This window comes from Acanthisitta chloris, unplaced genomic scaffold, assembly GCF_000695815.1.
Source record: "Acanthisitta chloris isolate BGI_N310 unplaced genomic scaffold, ASM69581v1 scaffold26905, whole genome shotgun sequence".
Classification (NCBI taxonomy): domain Eukaryota; kingdom Metazoa; phylum Chordata; class Aves; order Passeriformes; family Acanthisittidae; genus Acanthisitta; species Acanthisitta chloris.
In genome coordinates this window covers 3,874-20,713 of record NW_008675764.1, presented here as the reverse complement: position 1 = coordinate 20,713, position 16,840 = coordinate 3,874, and the positions used below count along the sequence as shown (strand labels likewise).

General features: G+C 44.6%; 1 protein-coding gene across 1 annotated transcript; it reads left to right on the top strand.

Annotated features, from left to right (window-relative positions):
- The first annotated feature begins 344 nt into the window (after positions 1-344).
- On the top strand, positions 345-16,072 carry CTTNBP2NL (CTTNBP2 N-terminal like). The gene is made up of 4 exons (XM_009075888.1): positions 345-449; positions 11,525-11,755; positions 13,714-13,821; positions 14,588-16,072. Exons 1-4 carry the CDS (start codon positions 351-353, stop codon positions 16,070-16,072), a joined length of 1,923 nt encoding a protein of 640 aa, XP_009074136.1. The 5' UTR covers positions 345-350.
- Positions 16,073-16,840: the final 768 nt, after the last annotated feature.

The window sequence follows — 16,840 nt, the reverse complement described above, 5'->3', positions numbered from 1 at the left end:
TGTGGCTTTGCAATATCCATGGTTTTCCCTCTCCTGTGAACTTTGGCTACTTCTTGGTGGATATTAGACTGTCATGTTATTCTGCACGTCCTGCCCTCACCATCTGGGTGTGCATATGTTGGTGACCCTTGGGAAAAGGTGACAAATGCACCTTCTACAACTGGTCTTGGAAGCTGGAGAGAAAATGATCCCCTTCTATATTGTTCCCTTCCCCCCCTCAGGGTAATTTGCAATCCAAAAAACTGGAAGCTGGAGTTAAATGGAGATTTTATGTCACAGCTTTGCATAGCAATTTTAATGTCCAAGGAAATAGCTACTAAACCATGTCCTGTTTTTTTCAGGTTTTCAGGATGAATCTGGAAAAACTCAGCAAACCTGAACTACTGACCCTGTTTAGTATTCTTGAGGGAGAATTAGAAGCAAGAGACCTTGTCATAGAAGCCTTAAAGGTATGTTGTAAGTACCAGGATAAGAGACAAAAATGACAACAGTACTAAGCAGAGCACTTGTATCCAAGGTGAAGTTCAGATTTATTACTGGTTCAGAATCCCATCTTAATATCAGCAGGATTACTTAATAAGTGCTGTATATCACCTGCCTCTTGGAATTCATTATTGAAAGCTGCCTGCAAGAAGCATTTTCATGTTGAAATTTTACCTGTGTTTTTATCCTTTCTGATAAAGTGTCCCTGCTATGTAAAAAGGTCTGTCAGAACTCCTTTGTTGGTTTTGTTCTCCCCTAGCAAGAAGGGCTGCTTAAAGCAGAAACTCTTCTCTCCAGGAGGCATCACAGATTAGTCTTTTAGTGAGAATAACGTCACAGTAAGTAAAAAGCATCCATGGCTTTGTATTGCCTAAGCCACCATAAGCTGTCACTGCTGAGAGCAGCAGAGCTGTGTGCTCAGCTACTTAGCCTTTCCCTTTGCTGGCACAAGCATTAGTGTAACCTCCCAGTGAGGCACAAACTAGCTAAAACTGCTCCAAAAAGTTCATTTCAGCTACATCAGTGCAGCTGATGTCATGGTGGTGTGAGCAGGTGTGATGGGACCTCTTCTGGCAGGGATTGCTTATGGTGCAGGGAATCTGGCTGGAATGGTGGGAGCTCTGAGCTTCAGCTGTGGTAATCCCTGGCCACTTTGGTGTGTCAGTGTTGAGCCTAGAATATACTTTCAAAATGTATAGTCCAGGTGTGACACTGCTGCTCTTTGAAGGAGAACTGGTTGGCACTCAGTAAAGTGGAAAAACCCAGTGGTAGGAATGATGGAAGGGGTCAGTCTCTGAAGAAATGAGTTGTGGCAGGGTTGGATGTTGAAGGCTCTTTCAAGCTGACCTGTCACTGCTCATAATGTTTAAAACTTGCAGTTATTTCCACAGAGAAATGGCAGCTTGAAGGCCTGAGACCTCCAGGGGCTTGGTTTTCCAGCAAAAGCTTCTCCAGCTTGATTCCAAGCACCTTTTGAGGGAGTGGAGGGATCTCCTCCTCCAAAACAGTCATTAGGATGCTTATCTTTGTTGTTAATTGGGTTTGCATTTAGATAATCCTTTCATTTTGGAGGTGTGTTGTTACCCTCTCCAAACTGTGGCTCAGCTGGAAGGTTTGGCTCCTGTTTTGAAACAGATCTGCAAGTCTCTCCTCTGCCCTGGGATCTGTTTTCTGACTCCATGTGGTCAGAATGCATGACCAAAACAAGGCTCACTTTAATATTTCAGTGTGAAATGCCTGTAATGGAGCACAGAGAGTCCAATGGGAAGGAATGCAGCAGCTCCATTCCAGAAGCTTTTTACTGCCTACCTTCCAGTCACTACTGGAATAGTGGAATAAAGCAATTATCTTTCCTGTTGAAATTTAACCTGCAGTTCCCTCTTGCATGAGGACATTAATATGGTTCCAATACCCTTTGACATAATTTGTCAAGTGCTCCTAACTGAGAAGAAATTAAATGAAATTGTAACCTATGTTTGGTAATTATGGAGTATAAAATACTGAGCTAATCAAAGGTTAGTGCTCTTTTCCCCTTCTTCTGTAAGGGATACAGTGCAGTGTTGCATCTGGAGACTGTGAGGAAAGCTGAAGGTAGCAGTGAATGCTTTGAGTCAGAGCTGGTTCTTGCTGCCTCACAGGAAAATTGCAAGCCTTGGAAACTGGCCTGTGCCTGCAGCAGTGGGAGATGTTGTAGGTCTCCAGCTGTGCTGCTCCTCAGGTCCAAAAGCTTGTTCACAGGGATCTGCAGCCCAGGCCTGGCTTCCTGCTGGCAGGCAGCTGCCCTGCCCTTTCAGTACGTGGAAGGAAAAGTCATGTAACTGCTTAATCTGGTGGCTGGGCAGAGGATCAGCAGCAGAGAGCTCCCAGCTTTGCTTTGTCCATTTCTTTGGAATATACTGCTAGAGAAATTCTGGCCTTACTGTGTTTTTCTTGTTGTTTGCTGATAGTAACTGTGGTGACAGCTTTACCATGCCTCACTGCCTGAAAGAGTTTGATTGTGTGTGACTAATTAAAGGAAACCTGCTAATCTGTTTACTCACATTTTGATACACACAAGTGCTGCCCTGAAGAAAAAAACCTCTTAAGACTGAAATAAAGATTGAAGCTCTGAAAGCATTTAGTTTGACTTGGATATCTTGGAAAAATTGTGTTGGAATTTGCACCAAGAGGGGTCAGAACACCCAGGGCTGGGGGAAGCTGGTTGTGCCATGCACAGAGGAGTTGTCTGTGGGCTCACAGCTCCTTCTGTTCCCTAAGTGTTATGGACAGTCTATCCTGCCTCAGCAGTTGGATTTATTTGGGGGGGGTGATAGTTTTATGCTAAGTGCAGGTATATGTTGGAGTTTAGCCCTCTGAACTTTGTGAGAGGATGACACGACCCTAAACCATGTCAGTGTTTTTCTCCAGCAGTTGCATTAGACATGTAGATATCAGTGGGTAAAAAGCAGAATTTTATCTGCCTATTTACTTCCCACGTAGTAACAAAAATGCATTTCCCTTCACGGGCTAACTTGACTTCTAAATCAGATTTAAATGCTTCTGAACTCTGGTTTCTGAGGCAGATCCTTTGGTACATTATAGGAAAGGACAAGCACTTTGCAGAGATGAAGTGGCTCAGTTTGTAAATTTGTGATTTGACTGTAGTACAGTCTGGAATAATTGATATTCCTGCACACTTAGAGACAAACACTTTGCATCTGGCATTTAGCAGAGAGAATCCATGTGTGCAGATGACAAAGCTTAAAATAGTTTTCTTCTCCCTCATGGTATCAGGCACTTGTTGCCTGGCACTGGCCTCGTTTCTCTCTGTCAAAATCAAGCTGTTGAGCCAGAGACAACTTGCTGAGCTTGCTCCTTTGCTTTCCTCTCCTCCCTTCACCTCTTCTCCCCAAATCTTTACTCTTTCTTCCATGCTCCTTTCTCCCTGGGTATCTCTTCAGACTCTGCCTGGAGCCAACACCTCTCCTGCCTCTGGGGTGACAGGTTTGACTCCTGGTGCTCAGATTCATGTTATCCAGAGCAGTTGTTAGGTGACTCTAATTGATGCCTTCAGTATATTATAATTTGCCCTTACTGACTTCTGTCCTTCATTAATTTATTTTTTTTCCTGAGGTTGACTTTTTGCCTTGCATATTGTCTCTATTGGAGTTCTGAGCACTGTGGTAGGGAACTTCATCTCTCCCTGTGAACCTGCTCATGACTTCTGATGTCCATTTAAAATTGCAACATTGCTTCAATTGCAACATTTATGCTTCTATAAAGGATTAAGTGAACAAATTTGCTGTATTCAAAATATTCTTGCCCAGTACTTCAGTTTGTTTTTCCTATTTTAAAACCTCCTTGGAAAAAAAAAAGCTTTTTTTTTTTTTTTTTTTTGCCTGAAAGTAGCTTCCTGTCCACTCCATAAATCTCAATGTTCTCCTTGGAACAGACCTTAAGTCTCACTTCTTATTGTGCTCCTTTTCCTGTAGTTCTAATCATGTTTATATCATCCAAAAACCCCAGATGCTGTCAGAGTTGCATAATACCAAGGGTTAGACTCTCAGCCCTTATTGCTATGTAGGAAGGATTGCATGAACCACACAGGTTGGGCTGAAATAGCACACCAGGACTGGAAACAATTCAATATTTAAATGGATCTCTATCACTGTGTTAGAGCATTTTGTTCCCTGCCTACTGTGCTTTAAAGAGAATTTTCCATACATTAGAGCTGGAGCTCTGTTTGCTTTTAAAGAACAGGAAACAGCTTTCTGGCTTATTCTTTTATGTTAATAAGGCCTCAGGCGATTTACACTGGAATAGAAACTATTCTGTGTTAATGACTGGGAGCTGGTGCTCAGCTCTGCTCCTGAATCCAGTGATTGGCTGGGAAACATTATTAATGCATTGCAGAGTGAAGTGTTCATTTGTCAGTGGGTTTAGAAATGAAGTTTACAGTGCACTTTTTCAGAAACCGAAGTCTACCTCTTGTTTAAAGAGGAAGGAAAGTTCAGTAATATAAAACCTTACTGCAGATGCTGTAAATCTTTCACAGATGGGGCAAATTGGGCTTTTGCATCACTTACAGAGCAGCTGCCATGGAGCAGTGTTCCCATGGGTGCTGTCTTGCTGGAATGCTGCAGTTCCTTACAGCTTTTTCTGCAGGTTTGGGGAGCTTTTTGTTTATTCCTTGCTTGAAGCAGCACAGTTTGCCAGGATCTTCCACAAGACTGATTTCTCCTCACCTTCTCAGTACCCAGGTGGTGCTGAACAGGGAGCTGAGAGAATGTGGGAATGAATCAGAGAATCATAGAATTTAGGGAATGGACCTGACCTGACAGATCATCCAGTCCCAACCCCTGCCCTGGGCAGGGACACCTCCTCACTAGATCAGGTTGCTCAAGGCTCATCCAGCCTGGCCTTGATCACCACCAGGGTTGGGGCAGCCACAGCCTCCCTGGGCAACCTGTGCCAGTGTCTCACCACCTTTTCTCACATCCAACCTAGACTTTTCCCTCCTTCAGTTTGAACCCATTTCCCCTTGTCCTGTCCCTGCAGTTCCTAACACAGAGTCCCTCTCCAGCTCCTTGCAGGCCCTTCGGAGAGTGAAAAGTTGCTCTGAGGTCTCCACAGTCTTCTCTTCTCCAGGCTGAACATGCTGGAATGGTTCCTGCTCTGAATTTCAGCCATCCAAGTGTTTTGGACTCCCTGTTTTAGGAGTGACCAAAGTGCAGTGCATGGACACAGTGCAGTCCCTGGGCCACCAGCCCAATGTGCTGGGAGCTGTGCACAGCCAGGATTACACCATGGACCAGAAATTCCCAGGCAAAGAAATTGCAGTTTTATACTGCTTGACATTTCCTAAGAAAACTTCTTATATTTTCCACAGCTGATAACAGCTCTGACGTGGGCAGATGTGGGGAGCTCTCGTTGATCTGGTTTGTTCACTTGATCTAATGATAGCAATTAAGACAGATGCTGCATTTGAGCAATTTGCTTCATGGCTCTGTGCTAGGCATTGCTGCAGAGCTGGAGCTAAAAAGCAACACTTGGAATCTCACTCCAGCATTTGGACATTTATTTTTGTGGTCCCCACCCCCATTTCCCTTCTTCTGTCAGTGCTTGCTGTGACCTCAGCCTGTCTTTATTCCCAATATCTGTCTCTGGGGAGAGAAGCTAATAAGGAAGTTCAAGGCAGCAAGAAGCTATTTAAAGATTATTCCACTCTCTGCTGCATGAAGGAGGAACTTCTGTGCAAATGATGACTGGAGAAGTGCATAGGCAGTAGCTGCAGTTAATTAACTGTATGTTTGTCTTGTGCCCAGGGTTAAAACCTGAACTCTGAAATTACAGGCAAGAGTAATACTCTACTTGATGTCCAAAAAAAGACTGGAAACACGTCTTGGAAATTCCCTGTTTGATGTTCCAGTAAAACAAGTTGTAAAGGTTATTGAAGGCAGAGAGAAAATGCTGTCACATAAACAAGGGTTCAGTAAAAGGGAATCTTTTATTCAAAAAAAATTACAGAATTAGGTTATGGGAAACATCCATCCCCAAACAGTCTAGGAATCCCAAGAGGAAACCACCTTTTTCCTAACCAAGTGAAGCCTTTGCTGTGCCTGCACAGGAAACATCTCTTCAGTTGTGTCAGATATTGCTGCTGCTCCATAAAATCAGAATTATTTCTTCCCAAATGGACTCTCAGTGATCCATTACCCAACCTAGAGCTAAAATCCAGCCAGTTTCACATGGAACCCTCTCCACATATGCCTAATTCTTCCAGTCATCTGCAGTTTTATTTTTAAGAGTGGCTGACGTGCATCGCTGCTTCCTTTTTGAAAGAGCAGTCCAAGCTTCAGTGTTATCTTTTTTTTTTTCCTGTTGGTTGAGGGCAGTTTAATAGTTTCAAAACTGCTGACTAGGCCATTTAGTTGCTTCTGGAGTTTGAGTGTCTTGATAGGGAATTCACAGCTCTGCATATTTGAAATGATACAGGTGGAGGCACTAAATTAGAAGATCTAATTGTGGAAGATTTCAGCTGTGCTTTCAGAGCTCAGTTGATGTGGTTGAATGTATGTAATCTCTGGTGTTCCAGATGAAATTTTCCATTCTTAAGCTAACAATACATTTTGTAACCTTATTTCCTTACTACTGAAGCTTGATTTCCTGTGGATTTCAGTGTTTTAGTAGGTTGATATTAGGATCTGAGATCTAGGTTGATTTTTTTTTTTTTTCACTTTGGGCTCTGTGACAGTTCCACACCTGTATAAAAAAAACCCTCTGGAGATTATGGCATCATGTCTTAATTTTCAAAGAGCTTCCTTGAGGGTTTTGGAGGCACAGGTGGCTGCTCAGTGGGACCTGTAGCACAGAGGTGTCAGGTGAAAAATCCCTATTTGCATTTCCAAGTGCACAGTGGCCCAAGTGCCACAGCACTGGAGTTGGTTTTGAAATTGAGATGTGGTCGCTGTAGGATGACCTGGTTGAGTTGTTTCCTAGTCTAGACGACTTTAATTAAATGTTTATGCTCTGTTGGCTAGTAAAGAAGAGTAGCTGGACTCGAGAAAGCTATTAGTGTTATGATAGTCTCATCTGTTTGTCATGCTACTTCAGGAAAATACTTAATTGCTCAAAGTAGCAAGGAAGAACTTCTTGTTCTTCCCCAGACAGGAAATAAACCACCCCAGTAAATTCAACAGAGTTCAGAGCCCAGTGCTGTGAGGAGCAGAAGAAAACAGAGCTTTTTGTTACACCTACAGCATTGCAAAAACTGAAGGGGACACACCTTCATCCCAGTTCTTTGAGCTTTTATTGGGAAGGACTTGCCCAGCAGTAAAGGCAAGGTGTGTCCACCCCACTCTGCTTACAGTGTGGAAGCACTGGTGCCTGTCTGAAGGGTTTCTGTCCTGTGTCTGGGTGGTTGTAGACAGAGCAGCACCAGGCTGAGCTGGGATTAAGCTCATCTGTCAAAGCAGTTAGGCTGGATGGATATCCCAGTTTATATTTACGGCCTTTTTAATGCTTGAGTCACTTAGAATTTCCCTCCACACTTAAACTGAGGTTTCTTTGAGTCATTTTTATAAATTCAGAAAAACTGAAGATTCCCTGTTCCTGGGAAAAAAAAAAAAAAAAGAAAAAAGGCCATGTAGTTTTTCCGGTGATTCATGAAACCAGGGATGGCTTGTTATCCAGGGCTGCCCTCCCATTTCCAGGGCTGATCTTTTCCTTCCCCTCCTTTTTTTTCTTTTTTTTAAATGCAAAGTTAGAACAATATCTTAAGCTCTGATCAAAGGTATCCACAGTTCCTGGTGGATATTGCTGATAAAGAGGGAGGAGTATCTCTGAGTGTGAGCTGTTCTTCTGTGTTTGTTTACTGCAAGGGTTAAAACACAGTTCCAGACTGGAATCATAGGATGGATGTCCCTAATTGGGATTGGTTATGAAGGAGATATGGATAGCAAAGTGTTTTGGTTTGGGTTTTTATGCCTCATGTCAAGAGAGCAGGAATTGACTTCATTAATGTTTTTCATGCTAATCACATGGTTGTATCTTGGAATGCAGGTGGGAGCAGCAAACCTCAGCAGTTCTCTGAGTTAAGCCAAGCTTTATTCTCTCAGGCTCTGATCTGCACAGCTTAGTTCCAGCAGTTTGCTCTTCTGTTGCAGAGTATGTGTACCAGCTGCTGTGGGGGGTGGGGAGCAGAGCATCACTACTCTGCTACATCTACTGCTGTGGCAGCAAACTGTGTTGGGGCAGTTTGGGTTGGATATTAGGCAAAGTCTCTTCCCCCAGAGGTGTTTGGGCACTGAACAGCTCCCCAGGGCAGTGTGCACAGCCCCAAACCTGACAGAGCTCAGGGAGTGTCTGGACAATGCTCTCAAGGCACAGGGTGGGATTTTTGGGTGTCCTGTCCAGGGTCTGGACTGATGATCCTTGTGAGTCCCTTCCAGCTTGGGATATTCCACAACCTGATGATCCTTGTGAGTCCCTTCCAGTTTGGGATATTCCACAGTAGTATTAGTCACAACTCCACTTCTTGTATTCTCGAGGGAACTCTTTGCATTTTTGATACTGGGACATGACAAAGCAGCCATTCCAAGGAATCCTGGACTCTGAGTTGTCTTTGCTGTCTTTCTTGTCTAAAAGATGTCCTTGTGCTGTCCCATGAGAAATGGGTGACAGTTTGCTGTTGACAGTTTGCCATTGCTGCTCCCTGAAAGGCTTTCTGGGGCAGCACATAGCGAGGCTGGCACGGGCTCACTCTGCATTCAGAGCTTTGTTTTCCACCCTGCACCAGCTGAATGCCATTTCACAGCATCAGCAGAGTCAGGGCTGTGTGGGGCTGGTGCTGGAGCCCTCCACCAACTCTGCAAAGCTGCAGGGTTTGCTTTGGAATGGCTCACTTGCTGTTTGTGCCCAGCTGGGAGCAGTGTGTGTGTGGAAAGGTGAAGCACACCTGGTAAAGTGCAGGTAGTGGTTGTTTGGAGCAATCTCTTGAGGCAGAAACATGTCATGTATGTGCTCTGGCAAGAAAAGTGCAGTTAGGATTAGAATCCTCCTGTAGGTCACACAGTGCTTTGCTAGTTAGACATGCTGAAGTCTGCTCTAAATTAAACTGGCTGAAAGGTGATAGCACACTCGAGTTAGAGGTCCTGGGGCTCGTTCTTGCATTTCAGCAGTGCAGGTAACTCATGCAGAGGATAACCCACACCTTTCTCTGTGGCCTCACTAAGAACATGCCTGTGCAGAGCAGTGCAGAGTCATTTATATGCTCTGGAAAAGTAAAGGTGTGAATTGCCATGGTAACCAGTCCTTAGGAGACAATATGAATCAGGAGGAATCAGATTTAGACGTGGGACACAGAAGATGTTATTTCTCAGCAAGGTGCATAGCTCTGCTGGGCACAGGGTTGTGCTGTCAGGACTAACACACAGCAATGAAACAGTCACAGGTTTTCACAGATGCTCAGAACTATTTCAGTTGAAATCAATGATTAAATTTCTTACAGCTCTGAGGGCTCCTTTGAACCTAGATCTGTTTTCCCTCTGATATCTTGTGCTGTACAGATACCTGTTTTCATGTGGTTTCTGCTGGTGGTAAACATGTAGATAATATTTTATTATCTGTGTGTTTATGAAATTTTGTTTTGTGTTTTCGAGCTTCACAGTAATCATTGAGTAGGATAAGCCTTTTGGTGTCCTAACAAACAGATTTCCAGCTGGAATGGCTGATTCATTTAATCATTTAGGTTGGAAAAGACCTCTGAGGTCATTAAATCCAACCATTAAACACCATAAATGTAGAGTCTAGTATGTGTGAGTTGTCTTAGTTCTTACATGTCACCAAAAGAACCTCATCATTCCTGTCTTGCTTCTTGAGAAACTCCACTTTGTTTAGTCTGGAGGAGAACATGAGGGATTTTATTAACAACTCACGGATTTATAGGCTCTTGCAAGAGTGAAACTCTTTAATTGCTCAACATGAAATTCTTTGATGGTGACATAGTCAAGGAAACCACACAACTGCTCTTCCACCGGTGGACAGTAAATGATTAAATCTTTTGTTGGGCAACAGTTGGTACTTACCTTCTTTCCTTTCACACAGTTGTGGAATGTAAGTCATGGCCATGGCAGGAGGCTGTGGCACGAGGATGTTTGTAGGCTGAATAGACTGTGGAGCTGCTGTGTTTTTAAGCAAGACTTTGTTTGTAGTTTGTCTGGGGCCACTTGGTTAAAAGTCACTGTTCAACTGGAGGGACAGGGAGAAATTAATCAAGCCCATCTTCATCTAACCTCCCTGGGGCTGATTTCAGGCTGCCTGTGAATTTGTTTGCTTCTGTTCCAGCTGGGGAAATAGAAACATTTACAAAAGCCTCTTGCAAGACTCAGTATCTTACCTGGAGAGCAGGTGGCTCCTAGTTGTGAAGCAGGACTCATCCAGCCTGGCTTTGCTTCCATATATTTGATCCACCTAGATTCTATTGTCTTTCTTAGTAGGAGACCATCACCCCACCTAGATTCTATTGTCTTTCTTAGTGGGAGACCTTCACCTTTTCATAGAACCATTAAGGTTGGAAAAGATCTTTGAGGCTTAGAATCATTAAGGTTGGAAAAGATCTTTGAGACTCCCGAGTCCAACCTGTGACCCATCACCACCTCATCAGTTGCTCCAGGGTGCCACTTTGAGTCATTCCTTGAACACCTCGAGGGCTGGTGACTCCACCACCTCCCTGACAGCCCTTTCCAATGCCTGACTTCACTTTCTGTGAAGAAATTGCTCCTTATGTCCAACCTGAACCTCCCCTGGCACAGCTTGAGGCTGTTTCCTCTTGTCCTGTCACTTGTTGCTCAGGAGCAGAGCCTGATCCCTACCTGGCTCCTGTTATCAGGGAGTTGTAGACAGCAATAACGTCCCCCCTGACCCTCCTTTTCTCCAGGCTGAGCCCTCCCAGCTCCCTCAGCCACTCCCCATATGACTGACTCTCAACACCCTTCCCCAGCTCTGTTCCTTTCTCTGCACATACTCAGCCCCTCAATACATTTCTTGTGTGAGGGGCCCAGAACTGGACACAGCCCTCAATTTGTATTGCCCATTTAAACATCTATTCATTGTCATTTTTATTAGCTTGGGGCCTAGCTGAAACCTTAAATGTTAACAGCTTAAAAACCCCTTCTGATGATAGAAGGTTTATTGTCCTCACCCTGCACGTAACTCTTCATGCTCAGAGTGTTTGTCCCATTGTTATGGTGTGATCAGAAGTGGAGAGGGCCAGCCAGACTTTGGAGATCACTCTGGTGGCATGGGCTGCACTGCTGTTTGGCAGGTAGATCCCTTTGTGTGATGAATTGCTGTCTCTTGTCTGTTAACCTTTAACACGACACACTTGTGTTTTTTCCTGTCTGAATGCTCCTATTCTTACAGCAGATAACAGGATATGAATCAGACTGTATGAAGTTCTCTTTATCTCTGAGTAGAAAACTGGGAAAGAGGAATATTAACTAAAATCCTTTCTTCTCCAGGTCGTTTACTGGTGTATTAAAATGCAGATGTTTTTGTGTTGCAGGCCCAGCACAGGGACACCTTCATTGAGGAACGCTATGGCAAGTACAACATCAGTGACCCCCTGATGGCTTTGCAGAGGGATTTTGAGACCCTGAAAGAAGGGAATCATGGTGAAAAGCAACCAGTGTGCTCCAATCCTTTATCTATTTTGAAAGTGGTGATGAAACATTGCAAGAACATGCAGGAAAGAATGTTATCCCAACTAGCTGCTGCAGAAAGCAGGCACAGAAAGGTAAGTTTTTCTTCCAGTAAGATGTGCAGAATAGTTGCATTTTCATCATGTTAACTTCAGCCAAAGCACTTAAATGCCATGAGCTTTGAAAGGACTTCACACCTGTGTTTGAACTTTTCACTCAGGATGATGCAGCTGGTAAGTTCATTAGTTATAATTCCAAAACTGGAAATAGACACAAGCTCTTTTTGTTAGGACACACCAAAAAATAACTAGCTCACAGCTGGGAGATGTAGTGCTTACCAAAATGGAAGAGAGGATTTCTGGATGATGGAATTCTCAGCAGACATATCAGTGTTCTGCTTGTGACTTGTTCTCAGTGCTTGTTGAAGAGCTGGTGCCAGGTGCTTGTGGGAGAGCACCTCCTTGTGCTTCCCTAAGGAAGTGTGGAGTGACAAAACTCTTTTTCATGCTATTTGGGCTCCTTAATGAAGCACCTGTTATACTTCAGGCATAGCTTTAACATGTATTGACACCAATAAAGTGCTTGATCCATGTGCCAGAGTGTCCTTCCACAGAAATGGAAGTCACTGGAAGTACAGCAAGGCTGTGTTTTACTTTCTGGCCCAATATCCACCATTAAAATCAGATCATTTTCCCCCTTCTCCTTCTGTTCTTCCTGTCTCCTTCTGTGAAAAGCTTTCTTATATACTTGGTGATATTTAAACACTATTTGGAAGCTTAAATTTCAGGAAGATTGAGGAGCTGCTAAATTGATGGGGAGCATGTGTTGGGAGAGCTTAGAGCATTGGTGATGAGATACAGCAGAGCCTCTTGGGAAGTTTGTGTTCTGTTGTGGGTTTTTTTTTTTTTGTTGAGCTAATAGAACTTCAATTATTCATGTAATTCAGCATTAAAACTGAAGGAGCTCCTTAACTGGGTCCTTGTGGGAAGCAGTTTCATTTCAAGAGCTCATCTTGTTCTTAAGTGGAAGAACAAATTAATGTTCTTTAAAATAAACTTTGCACTGCAGTCCTCAAATCCCCTGTAAGGCACTGGGGAGAGGCCTGTGCGTGATTTACTGCTGGAACCATAGTGAGAGCTGTGTTGCTGTTGTTGTTACTGCCTTGTGTCTCCTGGATGCAGCACCTCTGCTCCTGCTGGGGTTTGTCCTGATGGTCCTGCCAGGAAATTCTGAGTTTCAAGGGACAACAGGCACAAATGAAAATACTGCAAGCTCCATCTGAATATGAGGAAAAACTGATTTATTTTGAGGGTGACAGTGCACTGGCACAAGCTGCACAAAGAGGTTGTATCTCCTTCTCTGGAGATGTTCTAAACCCTCCTGGATGTGATGTGTGCAACCTGCTCCAGGTGAGCCTGCTTTGGCAAGGGGATTGGTCTAGATGATCTCCAGAGATGCCTTTCAACCCTAACCATTCTGGGATGAGGGCACTGTACAACCAAGGATGAATAACATGACCTTCTCGATGCTGTTGTGCAGTCTGGAGGAACAGGGTGCAATTTAGCTGTTTAACAATAAAATGGAGATGGATCCAGTGTGAGGTTTTCCTAACTCCTTTCACAAACTGACTTTGTTAGACCAGATGATAATGTAGTGTTGCAATTTGGCCAAAAGCTGCTTTTGTGTGATTTTGAGTTGAATTTGGGTGTCTGTGGTTGCTGTCCTGTGTCATTTGGCAAAGGCACTGATCTCTCCCTGCTTGTCAGTGTTCCTGGGCATGGAAGTGACTAGAGGGCACAGACTCAAGCTCTGCCAGAGGAGGGTTAGGTTGGAGATTAGGAAGAGATCTTTTTATGGAGGGAATGATCAGACATTGGAATGTGCTGCCCAGGGAGGTGGTGGATTCACCATCCCTGGAGGTTTTCAAGCTGAGACTGGATGTGGCACTTAGTGCCATGGGCTAGTGACCACAGTAGGGTTGGACTTGATGATCTTGGAGGTCTTTTCCAACCTGGTTGATTCTCTGATTCCATGACTGCTGTTTGCTGGGCAGGTGATCCTGGACCTGGAGGAGGAGAGGCAGCGTCACGCGCAGGACACAGCAGAAGGAGATGATGTCACCTACATGCTGGAGAAGGAACGGGAGCGCCTCACCCAGCAGGTACCTGTGGTGGCTCCTCATTGCCCAACCCACAGAAACCCTGAGCTCCTGGTGCTGAACTCAGTGGGGATGTGTTGAAAGAGTAGCAGAAACCTCCCTCTGTAAGGCACTTTGTCACTTTGGTACAAAAACCAACCTTAATTTCTCAGGGTGTTTTGGTAGCTGAGCAGTGCTAAAAGCTATTAATAGGCAATAAAATGCTTTGAAATCTTACTTTGGTCTGAAATCTGAGGAGTTCTCTTGAACACATTTGATGGTGCTTTGTATAGTTAAAATTGCAAGTTAAGTCATGAGAGGTCTCCTGGGGGTGTTACTCAGAGATGCTAATAAATATTTAAGCCACTGTTTTCTGTTCCTCAAGCCTGTAGACTTTATTAAGCATACATAACACATCAGCATTTTAAAGCCTAAATGCCTTTAAAAGGCAAACTGACAAAGTGGTAAATGAGGTGGAAGGAAGCTTTGCTGCGGATCGCTTGTTCCATCAGTGCATGGCAGACTGGGTGTACATCTCACTAAAGGTCAATTGAATTTCATACATGATAAAACTACTAGTAAGTCATAATTCTTACTACGTGCAAGCTGAGTCATTCCAGACTCTCTTGCAGATTCCTGGGGCAAGAACCTCTTCCTTAGCCACTGCCATCTTGGACCATGTCATTTCTCCAAGATACTCAGTAACCTCATTCCCTTTCATTTCTTATCCTTCATTTATTTCAGGAGGTTTTAGGGTTCTTTTACAGTCTCTTTGGTTCTTAACTTCCAGGTGGAGTTTGAAAAATCCCAAGTGAAGAAGTTTGAAAAAGAACAGAAGAAGCTGTCAAGCCAGTTGGAGGAGGAGAGGGCACGTCACAAACAACTCTCTTCCATGCTTGTTGTGGAGTGCAAGAAAGCCACTGCCAAAGCAGCTGAAGAGGGGCAGAAGACAGCAGAATTGAGCTTGAAATTGGAGAAAGAGAAGAGTAAGGTGAGCAAACTGGAAGAGGAGCTGGCAGCCAAGAGGAAGAGGGGCTTGCAGATGGAAGCACAAGTAGAAAAGCAGCTCTCAGAGTTTGACATTGAAAGAGAACAGCTGAAAGCCAAGCTGAACAGAGAAGAGAACCGTACAAAAGCACTCAAAGAAGAGGTGGAATGTCTCAAGAAAGCCCTGAAAGAGCTGGAAGCTTCTTGCCAGGAGCACAATCCCTCTGAGGCACAGCAGCCAAGCCAAGCCCCGGTGATGTCCAGAGGTGTTGCAACTGACAGTCCCACAGTGAAGTCTGTGTCCTGCCAGACAGAGTGTGTGCAGGCAGAACGAGCACACCCTGCCAGCACCAGCAGAGCTGTCCACACCGTGTTCCCCAGCCCTTCTACACCTCTTCATTCCTATGCAAAATCCAATGGGCATTGTGACACAGACCTGCAGGTGGGTGGGGAGGTCCTGCAGACAAATGCTGCAGAGAGCCAAGTTCCAAAGGAGAAATCTGCTGGTGCAGCCCCAGAAACCACAGTGGAGAATGGAAGTTCTCCTGTAAGAACAGAGTCACCAGTGCATCTGATGTCCCAACTGCCTTCGAGTGGGGTGTCCCTGTCTCCCAGCAGCACAGCTGCCTCCTCCCTGACCCCTTCCCCCTGCTCCTCACCAGTGCTGACTAAACGCCTGGTGGGAGCCTCTGCCAGCAGCCCTGGGTACCAATCCTCCTACCAGGTGGGCATCAACCAGCGCTTCCACGCCGCTCGGCACAAGTTCCAGTCCCAGGCTGAGCAGGACCACCAGTCGAGTGGCCTGCAGAGCCCTCCCTCCAGGGACCTGTCCCCCACTCTGGCAGACAACTCTGCAGCCAAGCAGCTGGCCAGGAACACGGTCACTCAGGTCCTGTCCAGATTCACCAGCCAGCAGGGACCTATCAAACCTGTGTCCCCCAACAGTTCACCTTTCGGCACGGACTATCGCAACCTGGCAAACGCTGTGAGCCCCAAAACTGAGTCTGGTCACTCTCCGAGCCCTGTCAAGGTTTCCAGTCCTCTAAGCCCATTGTCTCCTGGAATTAAGTCACCAACCATTCCTAGAGCAGAAAGAGGGAACCCACCACCCATTCCTCCAAAGAAACCTGGCCTGGCTCAGTCACCTGCTGCTCCTGCTCCACTCTCCAAAGCCTCTTCCCAGGCATCTCCTCTGGGTGCCCCCATGGATGTGACCAGTAGCTGCTCTAACAATGCTGTCGTGTCAAATGGCAAAGACCTCGAGATCCTCCTGCCAACCAGCAGTTAGTCTCCAGAACTTGGGAATGTGACATTCCACAGCTTAGCACCCTGGAGCTAAGACACTGTTTTTCCACTCCGTGTTATTTATTTCCATAGTAGCAGATTCTGTCTGTATAAAGCATTTAGTTTCCTTTTTTTCCTTTTTTTTTTTTTTTGTTTTTTTGTTTTTTTGTTTTTTGTTTTTTGTTTTTTTTTTTGTTTTTTTTGTTTTAATAGGTAGGAAAATATTTTTGTTTATGAAGAAACCTTAACCACAGCTATACAGTAGCCTCCAAATGTCACATGGCAACAGTCAAATCATTGGAGATAACAAGAACCATAATCACGTGGTGGGACCTAACCCTCAACCTCTAATGGGACTGAAATGCTACTTTTAAATTATGCAGAAATAACTTTTTTGCAGACTTTTTACTCCAGATGAACATTTTATCAAAGTGCCTGAACTCTAAGCCTGCAATATGAATGTGATTCTCGGGAAAAGGTGAGGAGGGAAACATCTAGCTGCACAAACAAGTTCTTCTGAGTCCTGAATGTTGAAACCAACACTGGTTTTCTTTTGAAATCTTTCCATTTGCTAAAAGAAGTTAGCAAATGGGCTACAAATTCTGTAAGGTGACCACCAGACAGGAGCCACAAGGCAGAGCTCTCAGCTATTTGAGGAAGCACACAAGTTTCTTGGGGTAAAATTTAGCTGTATTACAATCCAGATTACTTTTCTCTCAGTATTCCCTGTCCATACAGTTCTTTTTGCTCTCCTGTAACCCATTCTGCAGAG

Excerpts from the sequence above, each read along its gene's own strand:
- CTTNBP2NL (XM_009075888.1), top strand. The coding sequence starts at position 351 with ATGAATCTGGAAAAACTCAGCAAACCTGAACTACTGACCCTGTTTAGT. Across the intron at positions 450-11,524 it reads TTGTCATAGAAGCCTTAAAG|GCCCAGCACAGGGACACCTT; the intron begins GTATGTTGTAAG and ends TTTGTGTTGCAG. Across the intron at positions 11,756-13,713 it reads CAGAAAGCAGGCACAGAAAG|GTGATCCTGGACCTGGAGGA; the intron begins GTAAGTTTTTCT and ends TTTGCTGGGCAG.